Below are 24,629 nucleotides of genomic sequence, written 5' to 3' on the forward strand. Positions count from 1 at the left end.
GAACCTGCTGGACAAACAGCGGCTGGACTCTGCCCCACAACACTGGTCAGCGGCGGGGGGCGAGCCGGGGCTTTATTTCCAGTCCCTAAGAGGGAAGTCTGGACTTAAAGGGGAGATCTGGAGGCCGAGGGCCGGCGTGGGAAGGGAGAGTCCTGAACCTAGTGCAGCAAGGGGTTGGGCTTCTTCAGTTTCTATTTCCTCCACTGGCAGCCCAGCAGGGCCCTCCTGCCTGAACGTTCCGGGAAAACGATGTGTGTGCACAGCACGGGCGGGATGAGCTGCAGGTGCCAGCACAGAGATTGCATAAAAGGCTGAGGGCTGGCGGGGGGGGGGGGGGGGGGCAGGGGAAGCGGGTGCAACCAGGCCCAAGTCTGGAGTTTCCATTTGGCCCCTGAGCTCAGCGGACACGCGGAGCCAGCCCAGGGGGGCCGTTCTGACCCAGCCCCAGCTGCTTTCCTGCCTCCGGTCACCATGGGGAGTACGCTCAGCCCCCCACTCTGCCTTGCACCCTTGTTCTTGGTCCTCTTGTCTGGAGGTAAGTGAGGCTCTTTCCCCACTCCTGCTGCCCCCAGCATCCCTCCTTAGTCCTGGGGGTGAGTATTCACGGGCCTCTCTCTTCAGGTGTGAGTGCGACTCCCTTGCCTGAGGCCCAACCCCGAAGCCCCTGCTCTCTGGAAGGGGTGGAGATCAAAGGCGGCTCCTTCCAGCTTCTCCAGGAGGGCCAGGCACTGGAGTATGTTTGTCCCTCTGGCTTCTACCCGTACCCTGTGCAGACGCGCACTTGCAGATCCATGGGGTCCTGGAGCCCCCTGAGGACCCAAGATCAAAAGACTGTCGCCAAGGCCGAGTGTAGAGGTTTGAGGGCAGTGAGCGGGGGAGGGACAGGGCGGGTGATGGCCAAAGTCAGCACTGGGGTGAGATCAGGCGGGCTGAACGGAGTCCGAGCAAGTAGGGCTGCAGGCGAGGAGGAGGGGCTAAGCACCCAGCCTGTGTCAGGATGCTTTCACAGCCACGAGGACTCTCTGAAGCCGGGGGTGAGGAACAGCGGGGACCCCATGGGTGGAGGGGTAGATGCTGCTCCTGTGGGACCAGGAAGGTGCTGGAGCTCAGTGATAGGGCCTCCCAGACCGGGGGGGAGGTGGGGGACATCCGAAAGGCAGCCCTTCTCTCTTGGTGACTTCTCATGGTTCCTCTCCCCAAAGCAATTCGCTGCCCAAAACCTCAGGACTTCGAAAATGGGGACTACTGGCCCCGGTCTCCCTACTACAATGTGAATGATGAGATCTCTTTCCACTGCTACCATGGTTACACTCTCCGGGGCTCTGCCAATCGCACCTGCCAGGTGAATGGCCGGTGGGATGGGCAAACCGCCATCTGCGATGATGGAGGTGAGATGCTCCCTGCCGCCACATTCCCCTCCGTGACTCTGGCTGTGTCTTTCCCCTGGGCCTGACTTTGGCTCTCACCTCCACATCTCGTGCCTCTGCAGCGGGGTACTGCCCCAACCCAGGCATTCCGATCGGCACAAGGAAGGCGGGCAGCCGGTACCGTCTTGAAGACACTGTCACCTACCACTGCAGCCAGGGGCTTACCCTGCGCGGCTCCCAGCAACGAACATGCCAGGAAGGTGGCTCCTGGAGTGGGACAGAGCCTTCCTGCCAAGGTGACCCTGGTCCTACCCTCCCATCCTAACATCCCTGCCCTCTGACACTATCTTCTCTGCCTCCCAGCTCCTCCCTCACTTCTTCCCCCACCTCCCTGGGGAGTGTCCTCACTTCTGGGCCCTTCCTTCCCTGCAAAGTCACCATTCCCGGTCTCGCTGGTCACTGGTCCCTGACTTTTCCTGACATGTGACCTGATGGCTCACCTCTCCCAGGCTCCTTCATGTACGACACCCCTCAAGAGGTGGCGGAAGCCTTCCTGTCTTCCCTAACACAGACTTTAGAAGGAGTTGATGCTGAGGACGGGCACAGCCCAGGTTTGAGGGCAGAGACAGATGGGAGGCAGGAGGGCAGGGAACTGGATTGTGGGGTGGGTTTGGAGGAGGGACACCCAGTGCATGCTGGAGCCTGACCCTCTCTGCTGGAACCCAGGGGAACTGCAGAAGCGCAAGATTGTCCTGGACCCCGCCGGCTCCATGAACATCTACCTGGTGCTGGACGGCTCAGACAGCATCGGGGCCAGCAACTTCACAGGGGCCAAGAGGTGTCTCGTCAACTTGATTGAGAAGGTGAAACCCCCTCTCCCTGTCAGAGCAGGGACTCTGAATGGACTGCCCGATCCCCACACAGGGCCTGTTCTGTCCTTGCCTTCGACTTTCTTAGCATTCAAGAGAGACTCCTCTGTGCACCTCCGGCCGTGAGCCCCTTTCTACAACCTCCTCTGTCCCAGCAACTGTTGACTTCTCCATACTTCCAGCGCCATGATCCCTTGCCCCTCTCACCCACAGGTGGCGAGTTATGGGGTGAAGCCAAGATATGGCCTAGTGACATATGCCACATACCCCAATGTTCTGGTTAGAGTGTCGGATCCAAAGAGCAGTGATGCAAACTGGGTCACAGAGAAGCTCAATCAAATCAGTTATGAAGGTCAGTGGTCAGGGAAGGAAACAGTGGGAGGCCCACTCTGGGGGGAGCGAGGACAGGAGCTTCAGGGGTGTTGTATGGAGGGTCACAAGACCAAGTTGAGGGGTCAGCAGGGCCATTAGGTACTGGGGACTAGTGGGAACCTGTTGGAAGCCGGGAAGACCATTTTGTGGTTTAAGTGAAGTTGCTGATGGGTCTCTGGGGCCCAAGGATGACCTCTTCCCTCTCCACAGACCACAAGCTGAAGACAGGGACTAACACCAAGAGGGCCCTTGTGGAAGTGTACAACATGATGAGCTGGCCAGGGGACGTGCCCCCTGAAGGCTGGAACCGCACTCGCCATGTTATCATCCTCATGACTGACGGTCAGAAAGGCCTCTGTGCCCCCCTAGCCTCCCAGGCCAGCACGCGGCTCTGAAGCCCACACGGAGCGCTGGACTTGCACTGGGTCCTGAACACTCCTCACAGCTGGCTGTTGCGCTCTCCTCCAACCCTGCTCCCCAGCATCCTCATCACCCGTCTCCTCCATTCCCTGCTCAGCCATGTGCGTCACTGATGCCTGTCACCTCACCCCTCCCTGACCCTCTTCTCTGATGGGCCCATCTCTCCTGCAGGCTTGCACAACATGGGAGGGGACCCAGTCACTGTCATTAATGAGATCCGGGATTTGCTGAACATTGGCAAGGATCGCAAAAACCCGAGAGAGGATTACCTGGGTGAGTAACCCGTCCAGCATGCAGCACCTCCCGTGCTAGGGCCTAGACCCTCACCCTCGCCTTTTCTCCCTCAGACGTCTATGTGTTTGGGGTTGGGCCTCTGGTGGAGCCAGCGAACATCAATGCCCTGGCTTCCAAGAAGGAGAAGGAGCAACATGTGTTCAGAGTCAAGGACATGGAGCACTTGGAGGACGTTTTCTTCCAGATGATTGGTAGGAACTCCCGGGGGGGGGGGGGGAGGGGGGGCTGTGGAGACTCAGAAATCTCAGCTCTCCCAGGATCTGCTGAAGTCACTCATTCTTCCTTTACCCCTCCCAGCGACTAGGCCTCTCTCATGCCTCTTCTGTCTCACTATGCTTGTTTGCTGCCACTGTCCACTTCCCGATCTTAGCATCTGTGCTCTAAGAAATTCTTGCTATGGTCCCTCATTCTACAGAGGCCAAGGGGTCAAGGTATGGCAAGCTAGCAAGAGTTGGGCCTGAAAATAGCCATTTCCCTAATCTCTTAAACTGTTTTTCACTACGCTCAACATGAGTACACAAACATTATGAGCCACTGTCATTTGGGAATGAAGTCTCAACACTCCCTCCTTTTCTGCCAGATGAAAGCCAGTCCCTGGGGCTCTGTGGCATGGTGTGGGAGCACAGGGATGGCACCGACTACCACAAGCAACCATGGCATGCCAAGATCTCAGTCACTGTAAGCACAGCGTCCTCGTGCTGGGGACCCGTGGGAGGTGGTGTCAGGGTGAAAGGGTGGTGGAGGGGCGGATGCTCGGACATCGTGGCTCGTCAAAGCTGAGCTTCCTCCCTCCACCTCTGTCCCCAGCGCCCTCAGAAGGGACATGAGAACTGCATGGGGGCTGTGGTGTCTGAGTACTTCGTGCTAACAGCAGCACACTGTTTCACAGTGGACGACCAGAAGCACTCAATCAAAGTCAGCGTGGGTAAGGAGGCAACGGAATTCTCCCAAGCTCCAGGCACACTCTCCAGACAACCCCCTCACCCACTCAAGGCCCCACAGCAGTCAGGAAGGGGGAAGACTCAATGTTAGGGGTAATGTGGGGCCAGAGGAAGGAGGCTGCCGCAGAGAAGTACCCGCTCCCTTCCTGTCTCAGGAGGGAAGAGGCGGGACCTGGAGGTAGACGAAGTTCTATTTCACCCCAACTACAACATCAATGGGAAAAAGGCAGAAGGAATTCCCGAGTTTTATGACTACGATGTAGCCCTGGTGAAGCTCAAGAGTAAGCTGACGTACAGCCAGACTCTCAGGTGAGTGTCTGGAGCCCTGCGAGAGGCGGGCTGGGACGAGCAGCTGCCTGTCTGCACCTCCTGACTTTGTCCCTCATGAACAGGCCCATCTGCCTGCCCTGCACCGAGGGGACCACTCGAGCCTTGAGGCTTCCTCAGTCAACCACCTGCCAACAACACAGTAAGACACGGTCAGGGAGAGAACAAGGATGAGATTCTGAGGGCCGAGCGGGGCGGGAGGGAGCTGCGGGAGCAGACACGCCAGCCCGCTGACAGGCTCACACGAAGGGCTCTGTCTGCTGAGGGGGAAGGGAGCGGGGAGGTGAGGGCCACTGAAATGATGCAGCCGTCTCCGCATCCAGAGCAAGAGCTGCTCCCTGTGAAGAACGTCAAGGCTCTGTTTGTGTCTGAGGAGGAGAAGAAGCTGACTCGCAAGGAAGTTTACATCAAGAATGGGGATAAGGTGAGGCACAGGAGAGCCCAGGAAGGAGGCCCTCTGGGCCCCAACCCTTCCCAGGCCAGCTTTGTCACCCTTCTCCCCCACATCCCCTCCTTCCCTTCAGAAAGCCAGCTGCGAGAGAGATGCTCAATACGCTCCTGGCTATGACAAAGTCAAGGACATCTCGGAGGTAGTCACCCCCAGGTTCCTTTGCACTGGAGGAGTGGATCCCTATGCTGACCCCAATACTTGCAGAGGTGAGAAGGCTCTTTGTTGTGCTGCAAATCCCCAAGGCCAAGCAGCCTTTCCCTACAGCTTCCTCCCCTTCTGCAGGTGACTCTGGTGGGCCTCTGATCATTCACAAGAGGAGTCGCTTCATTCAAGTGAGTTCTCCCCTTCATTCCTATCTGTGAAGAGATGCTCACAGGAGCAGGAAAGCTCAAAGCACGTGGCTGGCGATGGGAGGGGGCAGAGCCTGCATCACCTCAGTGCTATGCCTTGAACTGACCAGCCTAGGGCCACATGTCTGGCCTGTGTAGTGAGAACAGGACCTGTCTAACTCCTGGAGCTCAGATGTAGTCAGGAAGAGCAGGGCTCCTGGGATCAGGGAGGAATTCTACCCGGTGATCCCCGGCGTCCCCTTGCCTCCGCAGGTTGGTGTCATCAGCTGGGGAGTAGTAGATGTCTGCAAAGACCAGAAGCGGCGCCTGCAGGCACCTGCTCACGCCCGGGACTTTCATATCAACCTCTTCCAAGTGCTGCCCTGGCTCAAGGACAAACTCAAAGATGAGGATCTGGGTTTTCTATAAGGGGTTTCCTGCTGGAAAGGGGCATGGGATCCAAACTAAACAGCTGCGACTAGACCTGTGTTCCAGATCCTCTTGCGGGAAGAGAGTGGGGAATGTGCACTGGCCATGTGGTTGCAACTGAGATCGAATCTGACAGCCGTTTTTAAAGGCTTAACCCCAATCCCAAGTGCTGAAAAACCAGAGGCTGAGGGAGATGTGTGAGCTTCCACCTCAGTGTTTTACTGAGACCAGCATTGGGGGCATATGAGGCACGAGGAATCCAGCTCCGTTCCCTAGAAGCTATCCACAAGGTTCTCCTTGTAGACATCGTCATTGTAGACAATCTGGGTCCTCTTGTCCCGGTGGCAACCCTTAGGGCTGTTCTGGACAGCTAGGGAGTGAGGAAACGGACAGTTAAGGTGCGAAGGAGATCACCCATCAGACCCGAGGCCCACAGCCTGACTACTTCACCCTTAGCCTCAGCCTCTGGAAGTCCCATTTTTAAGCTGCCCTCTGGTGGCCAGGATTGGCCTGCCGCCTCTTAGCTCCCACGGGCCAGCGTCAGCCGACTCGTGCCCAGGGCCAGTGTAAGCTGTTCTTGGGTCACATCTGGATATTGTGATGAAATGTCTTGTTCTCAGAAAATCCCCAAATGTCATCACTGCTCAGTTACAGGAATTAACATTAGTTAACTCACTGCTTTCAGTCAATACATCAAAAAATAAAAATTGCAAAACCTCTGTAGCCCTTTGTTCATATACCGTCCGCAGGAAACTCTTGCTGTGACCCTCTTTCTGCTCACTCCTTCCCCAGAAAGGGGAAGTTAGGGGGTTACATTCCCACCAAGAACCACCACTCGGCCCACCACGAGAGCTCATCCAGGGGCAGCTTCGGCCCTCAACGCTCTCCCTCCACGGACACGACCCTCTCTTCACCCCGTCCATGGATGCCAAGCCCACCACTCTGGGAACAGAGTGACTCTTGCCCACGCCAGTTCTCATTCTCCCTGGCCCTGTCTCTCGCCCTTAATGACCACACCCTTCTTCCAAGGCTTGGGCTTTTGGACTTCAGTGGCCCAGGGACCTGTGCTGTGTTCCCAAGCCTCAGATCCTTCTTCCCATCTCCTTGGCTGCGTCCTCAACTTCAGCCAACCACGTCAGGAGAGCGGGGGACATGGGAAGCATGAGTACCAGCCCTGCTTCCTGACATACTCCCTGGACAGTCCCCAAGCCCAGTCCCTTTTCCTCCAAATCCAGTGTCTCTGATAATAGTGTTTCGTGGCCACCCTGCGATGTGGAAGCCCCTAACTTCCATCTTCATCTTTACCTCACACCCGAGTCCCAGTCCTGACTTTCAAATGCCTGTGAAACCCAACAAAGGCCGTCTCAGCACACCTGAGCCACACGAAACGCCCGTCCTCGGCACAGCCCAAGTCTCCCACTTTCTTCCCCATCCCAGCCATCGCCCTGGAGTACTTTCCCATCCTTTTCTCTCCTCCTTCCTTTACCTCCGACCGAGAGCCTGACAGTTCTCTTTCCATTCCCATAGGCTTCACATACACTGTGACCACTACCACATCTGGGGAACCCGGGGACTGTGGGGGCAGACTGTTGGGGACACGATGAGGGAAAAACCCCATTCTTACCGAGGGAGCCCCACACAGACTTGCCAGTTGCTGCATCTAGCATGGGCTGTTTGCGGGCTATGTTGACTTTGAGCTGTACGGATTCCACCTGGGTCCCGTTGAGCTGCAGAAGGGGGAGGGGGCGGAGGGTGGGCGGGTTATTACAGATAAACCAAAGGAGTTGTTACGGGGGTTGCTATCCTATGGATAGACTGCATGGGGATCTGAGAATACAAGTTTTTCTGAGTGAACAGAAAGAGATTTTTCTCTGTCAAAAGGAATCAATTTCTTCCTGGCTCCCAGTATTATAAGGAACAAACATGAGGATGGCAGGAGGGATGGGAAGAACCGACCAGGGAAGTCCCAACCTCAGCAACGGCCTGATCTGCTGACTCCATCTTTTCATAGGTGACGAAGGCACAGCTGGGATGAGAGAAAACAGGGTCAGCAGAGGGCTTTGGGCTCTTCTAGACCCAACCAAACCCAGTGCACACAGGCTGCTGGAGACAGGGCAGGGACTTCCTGCCACGCCCCTTCGTCATCCTTACTTTCTGGGTGGGTCCATGGAGAGGTCAATGATGTTTCCAAAGGGAGAGAAGGCTCCACGGAGGAGAGTGGGTGTCATGTCTTCTCCATACACGTAGAGAGTATTCCCTTTCCGAGGGGCTCGGCGTTCAGGGAAGGAATCTGACCCTACAGGATCAGGAATCAACAGTCACAAGCCAGCCCACCTCACCTTCTGCTTTAGAAAAAAAAAAATTGAGGTCTTCCACATAGGCAGCAGTGACCCAAATCCCTGAGCCATCACCACTGCCTCTGCCTCCCAGGGTGCACACTAGCAGGAGCTGGTGGTGAACCCAGGCGCTCCAGTGTGGACGTGGGCATCCTAATGGGCATCTTAACAGCTAAATCACGTGCCCGCCCCTCACCCTCCACTTAACAGCACCTACTGAAACCCTGGCTGAGGTCACCTTCCCCAACAGCCCAGATCACTCACTGCGGAAAGGCCCCTCTCGCTCTCGGTCCCTATCCCGGTCCCGTTCTCGGTCTCTGTCCCGCTCTCGGTCTCGGTCTCGGTCCCGCTCTCGGTCTCTGTCTTGGTCTCGATCCCGATCCCGCTCCCGCTCTCGTTCTCGCTCACGGTCTCGGTCTCGGTCTCTGTCCCGGTTCCTCTCGTGGCTGCGGTCCCGGCTGCGGCTTCGGGGAGGGGAGGCAGAGGAGCGGGCACCACCACGTTCTTCATAGCCCCAGTCAAAGCTTCGAGGAGGGCCATCGCCAGCCCCTGGGCCCTCTGCCTCTTCTCCATCTGGCCCCAGTTCCCGAAGCCGATCACTGGAAGATACAAAGCTGAGGAAAGGCAGACAGTGAGTATCAAAGAGGGTCTTTACCTCCTCACAGACTCTGTGGGGCTCACCCCTCCCTCTACAGCCTGGCTCCTTCCACTTCAACCCCACCAGACCTCCCAAGGACTCAGGCAACCAACCCTTCACCTGCCAAGGGGGACCCAGTCCTGTAACTCTCTCACCTCTCATACAGAGACTTCCTCTGCGGACGTCTGGATGACTGCAAAAGAGATCAAGGATAGTTCAGATGATGCCCAGTTGCTGCCTATGCCTTAAAATGTGGGTCTCTCATCTTGCTCGATCTCTGGCCCCGAGCCTCTCAGGGACAGAGACCTGGGCACCATTACCTCCTGCAGGTCATCGTCAGCAGATATGCTCCTCTGGAAAGGCTGGAAAGTGGGGACTGGCCCCTTCTCAGGGTCCTGGAGAGGGGAGAGACCTACCTCAGCGTGGGGGCAGGAGGCTGCCCAAACCCGGGACCAACACGGCCTTTTCCCTCCCTCTCGTCATCTTGGCTTCCTCTAATTTTTTTTTTTTCTTTTAACCCCAAGTACATTTCTTATTCTACTATATAGTTTTTTTAAGTAAGTGAAGTATTTGGTTTACCTAAAACTCTCTTGAGCTTGACGGCATTTTCAGCCTGTTCAGCCCCTTACTAAAACATTTCAAGAGCACACACTCAAGGTGGATCAGCATCCCAGAATGTACAACATGGAGAGGAATTTAGGAGTCACCGAGTTTTTTCAAATTACAGAGACGAAACCGAAAGCTCAGGATGGCGTGGCAATTTGCTGTGACCGAGTGTGCATTACGTTTTCCTTGGGCTGTCGCCATTCAACCTGGAGGGATGCGCTCTGAAGTCAAGGGGCCCCCGAACAACCCTTCTCCTGGGCTCACCTTTAACTTCCCCTCTAAGGTTCGAGAGCGTTTGAATCCTGAGTTCTTGGTCTCAGCCTTGATGGCACTGATGGCTCCTGACTTTACCAGCTGCTTTGCCTGCTCTGTTGCTGTGGCTGTGTCCACCACAGGCTGCTCTGACAGTGCTGGGGTAGTGAGGGAAAACAGCATTACGGCCAGGCTACGATTCAAGTCAGCTCCATGCTGCCCACTTCCAGTCCCGCCCCATTTCCCACCACTCACAGCGTTTGACACCGCCTTGGCTGGCTGTGCTGCTGCTACTTTGCTTCTTCAGAGCGAGCAACGCCTTTTTCTGGGAACAAGGGTGAGAAGAAAGGGGTCAGTACAGGCCAGTGCTGGGTCCTCACCCACGGCCCCTGAGCTAGCACTCCAGGGATACCCTTTCTCGGATAAAACAATGCAGATGGCACCTCTGCCTCTGGTTCCCGATGATCTACAATGTCAGCGACGCTTAAACTGAACAATGCATGGTATCCAGAGGCTTTCCAGAGCTGTAGAGTTCCGAAAACCTTGGGCTTAAGCCTGTGCTTTTCTTGCGGGCTTCATCCCTCTGTCCCCTTTATATATTTAATGAGGCCAGATCATGACTTTGTAATGAGGATGCACAGAATTAAAATACACCATTCCTACTCTCAAGAAGCTTACAAACTGGGAAACAAAATGACTCAAGTTGAATTGCCAAGAATGACTCTAAGAGGTGCAGAACACTTATGTCTGAAAATGAGATTTCCTGATGTTAATGGCTATTAGAAAGGGCCCTGGGTAGAACTTGCACAACACAGAGAGAGAGGAAAGAGGCATTTTGGGCAAAGAAGCAGGGCTAAGAAGCCTGTGGGAATGTGTTTTGGGAGTAGTCAAGGGTTCTATTTGATTAGCCAGGGATGCCAAGCTGAGGTTTGGAGGCTGTGGTCTACACACTGCATGAAACCGCTTTACCATTCTGAGAAGAGAGGGAAAACAGTTTTGTGTTTTCAATGGGTCATTTTCACATGAACTCAAAACAAACAAACAACAACAACAGAAAAACGACCAGGAGGTGAGAGATACTAACTACAATAGCCTAGGTAGGAGGCAGCAGAGCCCTGCTGTGGGGAATTCACAGGAAAGGAGAAACCACTTGAAAAGAACTAGAAGTGGGCAGATGTTTGACTCTGCCAACAGCAGCCAAGTCAGAGATGAGATTTTGAGGCCAAACACATGGGAGAATTGGGTGTAGTCGGTCCTCTCTGGAAGATCACGAAAAAGAACAGGATTCCAACAGACCACAGCTTCAGTTCTGGGTACCTGAAGGTGATCAATAAGGCAGCCATGGGAAAACAAGACAACGCCATGGTGGAGGGGCCAGAAGGGAGAAGACCCACACAAGACCTGGGTGAGCCCACCTCTTGAAGCCACGCTGAGAGGTGGCATGTTTCCACGTAGCAGCTAGCAGTCCCTTCCCCCAGCCCCTCACACTCACCCGTGTTCTGAGTGCGGACTCTGGGGAAGGTTGGGCCATGCCCCCACACACTCCCTCACCTTTTTCTTGAGTTTGTTGAATTTCTTCTGCAGTGCCTCCTCCTCCTCGCTCAGTCCGGGGGGTATCACCAACATGGTGGCTCCTGGTTCAGGGGCAGGGCCCAAGACATCTTTCTCCACTGTCACCGCCCAGGGTTCACACGCTGCCCACACGGTACCCAAGCCCACCCGTCCGGGCTCGCCTACTCCTTGCCTCTACCCTTTCCCTACCCTGTGCTTAAACCGGGCTCCTGCTCGTCGGGATCAACCAGCATTCCCTCCTGTCTCCAGGACTCACAGACACCTGCGCCTTGGGGGACCTCGCGGCCCAGGAAGGCAAAAAACACTCCCTCTGTCGCCAAGACGGTGGCATCCGACCCCAGTGCCCCAGCTGGGGTTAGTGCGGCCAGCCGCGGGGTCCGAAAGGCAGACGCGGCGCTGGAACTCACGCGGCGCTCTTGGAGCCACGAAAAGGGGAGGAAGACAGCAGGGCTCGGAAAAAAGGGGCGAAGGCGAGGAGAAGAAGATCTTACCTGAGGGGGCGGCAACCGGGGCCCCACGGTCTCGGGCGGCGCCCGCGCTGGCCGCTAAGAGCGGGCTCAGAGCGATGACGTAGTGAGGGGGCGGAGAACGCCGTAACCAAGGCGGCCCAAGGCGCCGGCACTTCCGCCCGGCCTTCTACGGGGCCAGGTCGGGCTCCCTCGCGGCGTTGGGCTACGCTCCCGGCGGGGGTGTGTGCCGGAAGTGGCCTCAACTTCCGCCCGTCCCGGGGCGGGACTTACACGCAGCTATTCCCTATACTTCCTGGCTGCCCAGCAGCTGAGGTGGCTCCAGGATGATGGAGACCGAGCGGCTCGGTGAGGGGGGAGGGGGTGGAACGGAATAGTAAACAGGGAATAACCCCTGACCTCTGAGTTCTCACCTTTTTTTTTTTTTCCCCCGTAGTATTGCCTTCCTTAGATCCCCTGGACCTGCCCCTTCGGGCCGTGGAACTGGGATGCACAGGGCGTTGGGAGCTGCTGAACGTGCGTGGGGCTCCGGAGAGCACCGTGAGTGACCTTTGACCCGCATTGAGTCTAAACTTTGCTTCACTCTAGTATCTAGGATGATCTCGGTGTCCTGTTCGGACCGCTGTCATCCATCCCTACTGATGACTGGACAGCCTGGAGGACCCGCGATTGGTCAGAGCCCGTGTGAGAGCACAGCAGGGAGAGCTGGGGATACCTTGGCTCCGAGAGGCTCTTTCCAATGTGTCTTTCCTCCTTGGAGCACCCTTCTGTTGTCTGCAAGCACCAGGGCACCTGTCGGTGGCTGAGATGCCAGCCTTCGAGTCCTTGACCCTTCATCCTTAGGTCTGGGGCCCATTTTTCTTTTTCTTTTTTTTGGACAGGCAGAGTGGACAATGAGAGAGAGACAGAAAGGTCTTCCTTTACCGTTGGTTCACCCTTCAATGGCTGCTGCGGCCGGTGTGCTGTGGCCGGCGCACCGTGCTGATCCGAAGCCAGGAGCCAGGTGCTTCTCCTGGTCTCCCATGCGGGTGCAGGGCCCAAGCACGTGGGCCATCCTCCACTGCACTCCCGGGCCACAGCAGAGAGCTGGCCTGGAAGAGGGGCAACCGGGACAGAATCCAGCGCCCCGACCGGGACTAGAACCCAGTGTGCCTATTGAGCCGCGGCGCCAACCTGGGGCCCCTTTTCCTAAAACTAGCGAGTTTCAAATTTCAATATGCTTTGCCAGCAGAAAGAGCTTGTGATCCTGAAATTAAAAAATTTGCATTATTAATTAGCATTCCAGCTAATTCAGTAGCAGGTAGTTTATCGACAACATTTGGAAAATATTGCTTCCACCTGATTCTGTTAGGGCAGCTGTGGTTTCTCAGCTAAACATCACCTCTTGCCCACGTTCCCCCTTCTTTCCTTACTTAATGCCTCTAACCTGGCCTTTGTTCCAGCTCCCCCATGGCCTCCCTCCCTGTGCCCCAGATCTGCTGCAAGAAGCAGAGCACTTGTTTCTGTCATCCCCGGCCTGGCTGCCTCTGCATGGTGTGGAGTACTCAGCCCGGTGAGAAGTCTGGAGGGGCCTGGACTTGGGAGAGAGGCCCCTGAAGGAAGCTGACACAGGGGAGGAAGAAGACCCTCAAATCACTTTTCTTCTCTCCAAGAAAATGGCAGAGGAAGACGGATCCTTGGTCTCTCCTGGCTGCTCCGGGGGCCCCGGTCCCATCTGACCTCCAGGCCCAAAGACACCCAACCACAGGCCAGATCCTGGGCTACAAGGAGGTAAGAGGTGAGAGGCCGCAAGAGGAAGAGTTGAGAGCAGGGTCCGCGGCCAGCTCAGCTTCATTGGGGCTCTGACTTCTGCTCCTCAGGTCCTGCTGGAGAATACAAACCTCTCGGCCACAACCTCCTTGTCTCTTCGCCGGCCCCCAGGGCCAGTCTCCCAGTCCCTGTGGGGAAATCCAACGCAGTATCCTTTCTGGCCAGGTGACTCTTGTGGAAGCCGGTGGTAGGAGGGGGCTGCCCTTAGTCTCCAGGGACGCGTTCCCCACTCATCCTGTATTACTCTCATTCCACGGATGTTCGTGTGTCTGCCTTCTCCCCAGGTGGGATGGATGAGCCCACCATAGCAGATCTGAGCACTCGAGAGGAGGCCGAGGAGGACATAGACTTTGAGAAAGGTGAGGTTGGGCTCCAAGTCTGTGCCCTGAGGAGGAGGCATGTTGCTGGGCTGCTGGTAGCCTTTCCAAGCCTTTGAGCAAATTAGGAAGAGGTTTCCTTCCATAACAACTTTTACTGTCATCTATTGGGAAATTGTCCTAACAGAATTGTCATCTACAGTGTGCGTGTTGTGAGTGGTGTCCTTTAAGTTGATGCAGTACATGATAACACACAGTGACCTGATTCCATTTCTTTGTCCTCATCCTCTAGATCTTCTTACCGTTCCACCTGGCTTTAAAAAAGGCGTGGACTTTGCCCCACAGGGTGAGTTTTAGTTTTGCAGTAGGGGCATAGGAGAAGCGCTGTGTTTCAGTGGCACAGGGATAGACGTAACAAGGTCACCCCTTTCTGCCTTGCTCCTCAGACCGCCCAGCTCCAGCCCCTGGGTTGCTCAGCCTCAGTCGTCTGCTGGAGCCTCTAGATTTGGGTGGAGGTGATGAAGATGAGAGGGAGGCAGTAGGACAGCCAGGGGGCCCTGGGGGGGACACTGCTCCAGCCTCTTCCTGCAGTGCCCCCCTGGCCCGAACAAGCAGCTTGGAGGAGCTGGTGATGAAGGTTGGTGGCTCTGGGTGGTGAAGGCCGGAGGGAAGGGTGGTGGGTTGGCTCGGTTGAGTCTCACGGGAACAGCTTTGGGAAGGGGTAGTAATGGACAACTCTATGGCTATGTCTTTAGTACCCTTATCTCATCTTTCCCAGGAAGCATCCACAGTTGTATCCCCCCCAGAGCCCCCCAAACCTCCACCTCAGGAGCAGTGGGCCATTCCTGTGGACGTCACCTCCCCTGTTGGTGATTTCTACCGCCTCATTCCTCAGCCAGCCTTCCAGGTACAGTGATCCCATCCTCGCGTGCTCCTCCAACATGTTGGTGGCTCAGACCCTGGCCCTGCCTCCCAGCCCACCGCTGTCTCCTCTTTGCACCAGAGGCAGGTACCTTCCTGGCCAGTCTTGGCCCTCAGGCCCAGCCTCGCCTCTCCCTGGCCTTCTCCCCTCTGCCCTGTGCACGGAGTGCGCAGGAGGCAGGAAGGCCACTGGCCGTCCTGCTGTTTCTGTCTCCCACAGTGGGCATTTGAGCCGGACGTGTTTCAGAAACAGGCGATCCTGCACTTGGAGCAGCACGACTCTGTCTTTGTCGCGGCTCACACGTCTGCAGGGAAGACAGTCGTGGCTGAGTACGCCATTGCCCTGGCCCAGAAACACATGACACGGTGCGAGTCCCTCCCCAGTCCGCCTGCCCCTCAAGCCCTGTTTTCTCCCGCCTCCTTTTGCTAACTCATCTCTCCCCGACATCTCTGCCTCATCCTGGAGATGAGAGGTACAGGGGAGATGCTGAGACAAGGGCCCAGAGGGAAATGAGAAGGCGTGGGGGCAAAAAAGTTCAGGAGAATGACCTGGGTTGGTTAAGGAAGGGGTCAGGGCAGAGTTTTCTGGAGGAGACTGTGAAGGCAGTCCGGGTGAAGAAGGAGAGAACCCGAGTCCCTGGGGTGTGTGTGTGGGAGAGGAGGCGCCCAGCACAGGTCTGTGTGGAGGGAATGGCTGACTTCACTTCCTCCCCTCCAGCACCATCTATACCTCACCCATCAAGGCTTTGAGCAACCAGAAGTTCCGGGACTTCCGAAACACGTTCGGCGACGTGGGGCTGCTCACGGGGGACGTGCAGCTGCACCCGGAGGCTTCCTGCCTCATCATGACGACAGAGATCCTTCGGTGAGAGAGGGCAGTCGGCGCGAGTGGATTTTTGGTTGGGATGATGGAGGTGTCCAGAGAGCGTGCTGGCCTGGAGGCTGGAGACTGGAGACAGGAGCAGCTGGGGAGTTAGCCCTCGGCCTCCTCTCCACAGCTCCATGCTGTACAGTGGTTCGGATGTCATCCGGGACCTGGAGTGGGTCATCTTTGATGAGGTTCACTATATCAACGATGCAGAGGTAAGGGACTCGGGGTTCACAGAGCCCGCCATTGTCTCCTGTGGGACCCCGCACTCTGAGGACCTTCCTTCCTTCTTTGCCTCCAAGCGGAACCCTGTGCCACTTCTCTCGGGGCAGAAGGCGGCCCCGCTGCATGCCCCGTGATCTGTCTTCCCTTTGTGTGCCCAGCGTGGGGTCGTGTGGGAGGAGGTGCTCATCATGCTCCCTGACCACGTCTCCATCATCCTTCTGAGCGCCACCGTCCCCAACGCCCTGGAGTTTGCTGACTGGATTGGGTGAGATGTGTGTGCGGGGGTGCAGGGGACTGGAGGAGCCCTTGGTGGAGGAGGGGAGACAGAGACCCCCACAGCAAGGAGAGTGACCAGGTCTTGGGGGGAGGTGGAGGGGAAAGGGTTTGAGTGGCTGCAGGATCCCATTTAGGCCCAGGTCTCTCTGCATGCTGAAATGCGGTGAGGGGGTAGGCGGTGGGAGGGGACAGCTTTCTGGGTCTCAAGCTTGGGTAAAGTCAGAGGGGGTGGAAGGTGGTGAGGATGTGGGTTGTTTCCTGCACTCGCGCCCCTGACCTGCTGCCCTCTCCTTCAGGCGACTGAAGCGTCGCCAGATCTACGTGATCAGCACTGTGGCCCGGCCTGTGCCCCTGGAGCACTATCTGTTCACAGGGAACAGCCCCAAGACCCAGGGGGAGCTCTTCCTGTTGCTGGACTCCCGAGGAGCCTTCCACACAAAGGGGTGAGCCCAGAGGTGGGGCACAGAATCAGGGCTGGGCCCCTGGCTGGGTGTGATGGCCGCCTCCCTGTGCCCCAGGTACTATGCAGCTGTGGAGGCCAAGAAGGAGAGAATGAGCAAACACGCCCAGACCTTCGGGGCCAAGCAGCCCACGCAGCAGGGGGGCCCTGCACAGGTGAGAACTGGCAGGGTTTGTACCTACCAGCGCCTTTTCTCCCCTTGCCCCCGGAGCTTAGACTTGAGCTTTCAGCGCAGTCTGCCTTCACACCATCTCCCCTCCCGCCACTTCAGGTCCCCCGCTTCAGATACTCAGCCTCCACCCTGTCCCCTCCCTCCCCAGGACCGCGGCGTGTACCTGTCCCTCCTGGCCTCGCTCCGCACGCGTGCCCAGCTGCCTGTGGTGGTGTTCACCTTCTCCCGGGGCCGCTGTGACGAGCAGGCCTCGGGCCTCACCTCTCTCGACCTCACCACAAGTTCGGAGAAGAGCGAGATTCATCTCTTTCTGCAGCGCTGCCTCGCTCGCCTTCGTGGCTCTGACCGCCAGCTGCCCCAGGTGCGTCTGTGTACGTGTGTGTGCGCGTGTATGCGTGCGTCTGGAGCCTGGTGGGACTAAGGCATCCTGAGAGCCTCCCTGGCCATGCCGCCTTACAGGTCCTACACATGTCAGAGCTCCTGCACCGCGGCCTGGGCGTGCACCACAGCGGCATCCTGCCCATCCTCAAGGAGATTGTGGAGATGCTGTTCAGCCGAGGACTGGTCAAGGTGCGTGTGGTGGGGGGAGGGGGCTCCCTGGCTGCTTGCTAGCCAGAGAGTGGAGGGCAGCGGTTTAGAAAGGTTGGTGCAGTGGTTAAGAACTTGGGTTCTGGATTCAGACTGCCTGGGTTGCTGTATTTGACTTTGGGCAAGTTACTTAACCTTTATAAGTTTCCTGTCTTAAACCAAGGATTCGTAAGATACAAACAGTTCTCAGAAGAGAAATCCAAAAACCCAGCAAGCATATGAAGTCATCAGTAACCAGAGAAATGCAAACTGAGGGCACAGGTGTTAGGCCTGAGCAGTCAAGATGCTTGTGTTCCACGTTGGAGCACCTGGGTTCAATTCCTGGCTCCAGCCCCTGACTCCAGCTGGCAGAAATCCTCGGAGGCCACGGTGATGGTTCAAGTAATTGGACTCCTGCCAGCCACATGGGAGACATGGACTGAATTCCTAGCTCTTGGCTTCAGCCCTAGTCATTGTGGGCATTGGGGGAATCAGTGGATGGGAGATCTGTCTCTTTCTGTCTCTCCAAATAAATAAATAAATAACCCCAAAACAGTTCTTGGAAAAAATGAAAATCCAGTATGAGCTAATTTAAAAAAAATACAGAGGCAGGCATTTGAGCTGTCAGTTAAGATGCCGGCTTGGGATGCCCACATCACATGTCATAGTATCTTGGTTCAATTTCTGACTCTGGCTCCCAATTCTAGGTTCCTGCCAGTGCAGATCCTGAGAGGCAGCTATGTTGGCTCAAATAGTTGGGTCTGTGCCACTCACATGGGAGACCTGGATTGGGTACTGAGTCCTGGCTGTGGCCTAGTGGAACCGGCAGATTGGAACTCTCTCTGTCTTGTCTCTCTCGGTCTCCCTGCCTTTCAAATAAATAATAAAAACATTTTTTTTAAGTGCAAAATGAAATACTCATGAGATGTGACTTCACAGTTATATAGGAAGCTGGTCAATGCTAAGTGTTCCCAGAGACATAGGGGCCTGTAGGGATCTCAGAATCCATATACAGGCTGGCGCCGCAGCTCAATAGGCTAATCCTCTGCCTTGCGGCGCCGGCACACCAGGTTCTAGTCCCGCTCGGGGCACCGGATTCTGTCCCGGTTGCCCCTCTTCCAGTACAGCACTCTGCTGTGGCCTGGGAGTGCAGTGGAGGATGGCCCAGGTCCTTGGGCCCTGCACCCACATGGGAGAGCAGGAGAAGCACCTGGCTCCCGGCTTCGGATCAGCGTGGTGCGCCGGCTGCCGTGTGCTGGCTGCAGCGGCCATTGGAGGGTGACTCAATGGTAAAGGAAGACCTTTCTCTCTGTCTCTCTCTCTCACTGTCCACTCTGCTGTAAAAAAAAAAAAGAATCCATGTACCCCCTTGCATCATTCAGGCAAAGTAAGTATAATGTATTTTTGACCCTAAATCCCTCCTTCCCTTCCTCCCTCCCTTCCTTCCTTCCTTTTTTAAAATTTTACTTATTTATTTGAAAGGCAAGAGGAGAGGGAGAGAGTGAGAGAGGGACAGAGTGAGAGAAAATATTTTCCATCTGCTGGTTTATTTCCCAAATGGCCACAATAGCCTGGTTCTAGGCCAGGCCAAAGCCAGGAACATGAAACTCCTTCTGGGTGTCCCACATTGGTGGTAGGGGCCCAAACACTTGGGCCCTCCTCTGCTGCCTTCCCAAGCACACTAGCAGGAAGCTGAATTAGAAGTGGAGTAACCAGGACTTGAAGTGACACTCTGATACCACAAGTGGCGGTTTAACCACCGTACCACAATACCAATCCCAACCCTTAATTTCATTCCTGGTATATCTTGCAAAGAAATTTTCATCCTGGGGGGTAGGTATTTGATTTAGTGGGTTAAACTACTTAGGGTGCCCTCATCCCATATCAGAGTTGTGTTTTGAGTCCTGGCTGCTCTGCTTCTGATTTGGTTTCCTGTTAATGCATCCTGGGAAGAAGCAGTGGATGCATTAATGATGCCCAGTGGATGATGGCCCCGTGGATGATGGCCCAGTAACTAGGTTCCTGCCACCCATGTGGGAAACTTGGATGGAGTTCCAGACTCCTGACTTTGGCCTGGCCCAGCTCTGGCTATTGCAGGCATTTGAGGAGTGAACTAGTGGCTAGAAGATATCGCTCTCTCTCTTTCTCTGTCTCTCTGTTTCCCCCCTCCTTTACCCCCCGTTCTTCCTTTCAAGTAGATGAAAATAAATAAAACATTTAAAAATACCTGTAAGTGGGGCTGGTGCTGTTGTGTAGTAGGTTAAGCTTCCGCCTGTGACACCAACATTCCATGTGGTTGCTAGTTTGAATCCCAGCCGCTCCACTTCCAATCTAGCTCCTTGCTGGTGGCCTGGGAAAGCAGTGAAGGTGGCCCAAGTGCTTGGGCCCCTGCACCCATGTGGGAGACCCAGATGAAGCTCCTGGCTCCTGGCTTCAGATTAGCCCAGCTCTAGTATTGCAGCCATTTAGGGAGTGAACCAGTGGATGAAGGACCTCTCTCTCTCTCTCTCTCTCCCTCTCTCTCTCTCTCTCTCTCTCTCTCCCTCCCTCCCTCTTTCCGCTTCCATTTCCCCTCCCTCTTTATCTAACTCTGCCTCCTAAATAAATCTTTTAGACAAATATAAGCAACATATTAAAAAACAGGAGAGAACAGGCACAATCTTCCTTTGTTTCTCATATTTGTTTCTCATATTCTTGTGTTGGTGGTATCAGTGTGCTCTTCACTGGGAAAAGAGTAGGTAAAATGCAGAGAGTACCACTATAAACTACTGATTAGATATAACCACAGGAACATGGATGGGTGTTGAATACTGTGTGCAATAAGATCAAATGATTTTACATATACACACACACACACACACACATACTGTCTTGGTAAATTTTAAATTATATACATATAAAGTAAGATATTCTGCAAGAACAAATAACCACACTAAAAAGATAATCAAAAGATACATTGGAATGATTGCAGTGGGAAAATGAGACTGAGATATGAGGGTAAAAGGGAAAAAATAGGAAGCTATGTGAGTAAAATGAGGAAATGATAGTATCTGTCCTAGGTTTGCTTGCTTGGATATTTTTTGAAAGTCAGTTATCAGAGAAAGGGAGAGACAGAGACAGAGTTTCTTTCCACTGGTTCACTCCCCAAATGGCTGCAATGGCCAGGGCTGGGCTGGGCTGAAGACGGGAGCCAGGAGCTTCTTCAGGGTCTCGCATCTGGGTTCAGGGGCCCAAGCATTCGAGCCATCCTCTGCTATTTGCCCAGATTTAGCAGGGAGCTGGATCAGAAGTGGAGCAGCCAGGACTTGAGCCGACGCCCATATGGGATACCAAGCACTGTAGGCAGAGGCTTAACCTGCTATGCCACAATGCCCCCCCCCCCCCCAAAAAAAAGATTTTATTTATTTATTTGAAAGGCAGAGTTAGGGACACACACACACACACACACTCACACAGATCTTTCATCTGCTGGTTCACTCCCCAAATGGCCATGACAGCCAGGGCTAGCCCAGACCAAAGTCAGGAGCTTGGAACTCCATCTGGGTCTTCTACCTGGATGGCAGGGGCCCAAGCATTTGGGCCAACTTCTGCTTCTTTCCCAGGCTCATTAGCAGATAGCTAGAGCAGAAGCAGAGCAGTCAGGACTCAAACTGGCACTTATATGGGATGCTGGCATCACAGGCTACAGCTTCACCTGCACTGTGCCACAATGCTGACCCCAGTGCTTGCCTGGAGAATTAAATGAGACATTTCAAGTAATGATCTGGGACAGCCTGATGCCTATTTAGCCTTGTCTTCAAAGTAAGGAGGGTTTACCAGGCCTGGGGTGTGTGTAGCCCTTTGTTGATCTGTTCTCTTCCCCTCTCTCCCAGGTCTTGTTTGCCACGGAGACCTTTGCCATGGGCGTAAACATGCCTGCCCGCACAGTAGTGTTTGACTCCATGCGCAAACATGATGGCTCCACCTTCCGGGACCTGCTTCCTGGGGAGTACGTGCAGATGGCAGGCCGGGCGGGCCGGAGGGGCCTGGACCCGACAGGCACCGTCATCCTGCTCTGCAAGAGCCGAGTGCCCGAGATGGCAGACCTGCACCGCATGATGATGGTGAGCAGGGGTGGGGTGCGGCTGGACGCGGCTAGGTGAGGCCCGTCTCCAGCCCCAGCACCTGCTCGATTCCCTCTCTTCCAGCCCTCTTCCCCTCTCCTCTCTTCTGACTTTATTTGCCTGGGAGAAGCCAAGGTATAAATAGGCAGATCCAAGGATGAACTTAGATCCCATATCTTACAGTTTTTCCTCTACATTGAATGTGGAGCTAGATGGGGCCTTTGGGACTCTTTCTTTTTGCTCCCTGTGTTATAGACAGTGAGCACGTGGTTTGTCTAAGGCCCCCTGATCGCAGGGCTGGCACCTGGCTGGGGAGCATGCAGCCCCGCCCTGATCTTACAGACTTGTCGGACTCATTTTCAGGGGAAGCCATCCCAGCTGCAGTCCCAGTTCCGTCTCACCTATACCATGATCCTCAACCTGCTGCGGGTAGACGCCCTCAGGGTGGAGGACATGATGAAGAGGAGCTTCTCCGAGTTTCCATCTCGCAAGGACAGCAAGGTGAGGAGTTTGAGGTGACCAGCTTACAGGGCAGGAGATGGAGCAAAGCTGGGAAGAGGTGGGCGACCGGAGGCCAGCTGGGTGAAGGTGAGGGCTATAGCAGGTTGGGCCTGGAGACTTGTTTCACAGCCTCCCCTGGCTTCTTCCCAGGCCCATGAGCAGACTCTGGCTGAACTGAGTAAGAAGCTGGGGGCCTTGGAGGAGCCTGATGTGACCGGCCAGCTGGCAGACCTGCCCGAGTATTACAGCTGGGGGGAGGAACTGACAGAGACTCGGAACGTGATCCAGGTAAGTGGTGTGTGTGTGTGTGTGTGTGTGTTGGGGAGGAGATGGGGAAGGGAGAAAGAAGGGCCAGCTGGTGCTCCACACTTAGTGATGTCTCCCTCGTGTCCCCTCTGTGCACGCCTGTCTCTGCAGCGGCGCATCATGGAGTCTGTGAATGGGCTGAAATCGCTCTCAGTGGGAAGGGTGGTGGTTGTGAAGAATCAGGAACATCACAATGCGCTGGGTGTGATCCTGCAGGTGAGGACGATGGGAATCAGGGCTCTGGAGGGGGTGAGGGAACAAGCCTCAACTTGGGGGGCAGGTTGTGGTCACCATGACCGCCTTGTCCCCGAGTCCCACGACATCTTCTCTGAATGCTTGGCTTGGTCCCCTCTCAGACCGGTGGGCTCTGTGCGGTTGCTCCCTGATCCTTGCCCTCCATGGCCGCTGCTCACCGGCCCATTCTGGCTTCCCTGCCTGCCCAGGTCTCCTCCAACTCCACCAGCAGAGTATTCACAACCTTAGTCTTGTGTGATAAGCCCATGTCCGAGAACCCGCAGGACAAGGGGCCAGCCACTGCCGATGTGCCCCACCCAGATGACCTCGTGGGATTTAAGCTGTTTCTGCCTGAAGGTGTGAGTGGGGCAGATGTCCAGCTTCCTGGCAGCAGGGTGAGCAGGGTGCCTGCATGGGTGGCAAGGTGTGGCCTACGCTTCCCTTTCCACAGGGCCCTGTGACCACACTGTGGCCAAGCTCCACCCGGGAGAGGTGGCTGCCATCACCACCAAGGTGCTCCGGGTGAATGGGGAGAAGATCTTGGAAGACTTCAGCAGGAGGCAGCAACCGAAATTCAAGTCAGATGCTGGGCAGGCCTTTCTCCTGGGCAGAGTATAATACGGGGTAGGGGGTATGTGGGGAGGGGGCTCCCCCAGTCTGAAGGGACCATGGAGTAAGGGGATGTGGTGAGGGGGTGTTCCCCCAGGCTGAGGGCGGTGGCTATGGGAAGACGACTTCACCCCAGATCTCAAGACCTGCTCCCTCTTTAGGAAGGATCCTCCCCTTGCAGCTGTGACCACTGCTGTTCAGGAACTTCTGCGTCTGGCTCAGGCTTACCCAGCAGGGCCCCCCACCCTGGACCCTGTCAATGATCTGCAGCTCAAGGATGTCTCAGTGGTAGAGGGTGGGCTCCGGGCACGGAAGCTGGAGGAGCTGATCCGGGGGGCTCAGTGTGTGCACAGCCCCCGTTTCCCTGCCCAGGTAGGCCTCTGGATGCCAGCTCCCAAGCTGGGAAGAGGCTTTTCCTCTCTGGTCCCACGTGGACTGACTGCCCCTCCCTCAGCCCTTGTACTCAGTGCACCTGCTGAGGGACGAGAGGCTGAGGGGTCCCTGCCGTGACTCTGCAGTACCTGAAGCTGCGGGAGCGCATGCAGATACAGAAGGAGATGGAGCGGCTACGCTTCCTGCTGTCAGACCAGTCGCTGCTGCTGCTCCCTGAGTACCACCAGCGAGTAGAGGTGGGAGGGGCAGGACTGGGGCTGGGGCCTAGCGTGGGAGATGACAGCAGCCTCCCCCACACTCACGCTCCTCCTTGCAGGTGCTCCGAACCCTGGGTTATGTGGATGAGGCGGGCACTGTAAAGCTGGCAGGGCGGGTGGCCTGTGCCATGAGCAGCCATGAATTGCTCCTCACTGAGCTCATGTTCGACAATGCCCTGAGCACTCTGCGGCCGGAGGAGATTGCAGCCCTGCTCTCTGGCTTGGTCTGCCAGAGCCCTGGGGACCCTGGGGATCAGCTCCCTAGTACCCTCAAGCAGGTAGGGGTACCAGCCATCTCCCTCTCCCAGCCCCACCCCCACCCCCAGGCATTCCCCTAATAACTCCCTCCAATCCTGTGAGTACCCCTAAAAGGGGGTCCTTGATCTTGTCCTCCTCAGCCCTGGAGCAGGAAGGCAGGCCTTAACCTCTTTTCCCCACTGCAGGGAGTGGAACGTGTCCGGTCTGTAGCCAAGCGGATCGGTGAAGTCCAGGTGGCCTGTGGCCTAAATCAGACCGTGGAGGAATTTGTGGGGGAGCTGAATTTTGGACTGGTCGAGGTTGTGTATGAGTGGGCCCGGGGTATGGTGAGTACCTGGGGTGTGGGGTTTTGCAGATGGCTGGATGGGGAAAGGCTGCCCAGGCCTGACACATCTGGTCTCCATCCTGCTCTCCCCACAGCCCTTCTCCGAGTTGGCAGGGCTCTCTGGAACCCCTGAGGGCCTGGTGGTCCGCTGTATCCAGCGCCTGGCTGAGATGTGTCGCTCACTGCGGGGGGCAGCCCGCCTGGTAGGGGAGCCTGTGCTAGGCGCTAAGATGGAGACAGCAGCCACGCTGCTTCGGCGGGACATCGTCTTTGCAGCCAGCCTCTATACCCAGTGAATGACTCCTTGTAAAAATGTAATAAAACAGCAAACCACCAGGTGTGCGTGAGGTGTTGGGCAG

At 55.9% G+C, this 24,629-nt stretch overlaps 3 protein-coding genes across 4 annotated transcripts; 2 read left to right on the top strand and 1 right to left on the bottom strand.

Annotated features, from left to right (window-relative positions):
• The first annotated feature begins 336 nt into the window (after positions 1-336).
• Positions 337-6,522, top strand: CFB (complement factor B). Its single transcript, XM_062185882.1, has 18 exons — positions 337-535; positions 622-855; positions 1,203-1,388; positions 1,490-1,663; positions 1,877-1,978; positions 2,094-2,230; positions 2,450-2,588; positions 2,819-2,950; positions 3,200-3,301; positions 3,376-3,513; positions 3,903-4,000; positions 4,130-4,247; positions 4,419-4,572; positions 4,656-4,732; positions 4,914-5,014; positions 5,115-5,247; positions 5,324-5,373; positions 5,644-6,522. Exons 1-18 carry the CDS (start codon positions 472-474, stop codon positions 5,797-5,799), a joined length of 2,295 nt encoding a protein of 764 aa, XP_062041866.1. The 5' UTR covers positions 337-471; the 3' UTR covers positions 5,800-6,522.
• NELFE (negative elongation factor complex member E) lies at positions 5,998-11,799 on the bottom strand. Of its 2 annotated transcripts, none has more exons than XM_062185888.1 (11): positions 11,694-11,799; positions 11,182-11,264; positions 9,886-9,955; positions 9,643-9,788; positions 9,093-9,167; positions 8,928-8,965; positions 8,400-8,749; positions 7,951-8,095; positions 7,771-7,825; positions 7,424-7,526; positions 5,998-6,169 (listed from the first exon to the last, which is right to left on the bottom strand). In XM_062185888.1, the coding sequence occupies exons 2-11, from the start codon at positions 11,254-11,256 to the stop codon at positions 6,072-6,074; spliced, it is 1,155 nt and encodes a 384-aa protein (XP_062041872.1). In that variant the 5' UTR covers positions 11,257-11,264; positions 11,694-11,799; the 3' UTR covers positions 5,998-6,071. The 2 variants fall into 2 exon arrangements, with proteins under 2 accessions (XP_062041872.1, XP_062041873.1); XM_062185889.1 differs by lacking the exon at positions 11,694-11,799 and adding an exon at positions 11,392-11,635.
• A 109-nt stretch (positions 11,800-11,908) lies between these two features.
• SKIC2 (SKI2 subunit of superkiller complex) lies at positions 11,909-24,606 on the top strand. Its single transcript, XM_062185881.1, has 28 exons — positions 11,909-12,017; positions 12,106-12,209; positions 13,112-13,221; positions 13,322-13,439; positions 13,529-13,643; positions 13,763-13,837; positions 14,088-14,141; positions 14,242-14,432; positions 14,574-14,702; positions 14,937-15,082; positions 15,435-15,581; positions 15,715-15,799; positions 15,968-16,074; positions 16,382-16,528; positions 16,604-16,700; positions 16,866-17,078; positions 17,177-17,287; positions 21,157-21,387; positions 21,751-21,888; positions 22,039-22,176; positions 22,306-22,410; positions 22,638-22,785; positions 22,880-23,006; positions 23,199-23,409; positions 23,556-23,666; positions 23,747-23,965; positions 24,131-24,271; positions 24,366-24,606. The coding sequence occupies exons 1-28, from the start codon at positions 11,996-11,998 to the stop codon at positions 24,564-24,566; spliced, it is 3,741 nt and encodes a 1,246-aa protein (XP_062041865.1). The 5' UTR covers positions 11,909-11,995; the 3' UTR covers positions 24,567-24,606.
• Positions 24,607-24,629: the final 23 nt, after the last annotated feature.

This window comes from Lepus europaeus, chromosome 3, assembly GCF_033115175.1.
Source record: "Lepus europaeus isolate LE1 chromosome 3, mLepTim1.pri, whole genome shotgun sequence".
Lineage (NCBI taxonomy): Eukaryota > Metazoa > Chordata > Mammalia > Lagomorpha > Leporidae > Lepus > Lepus europaeus.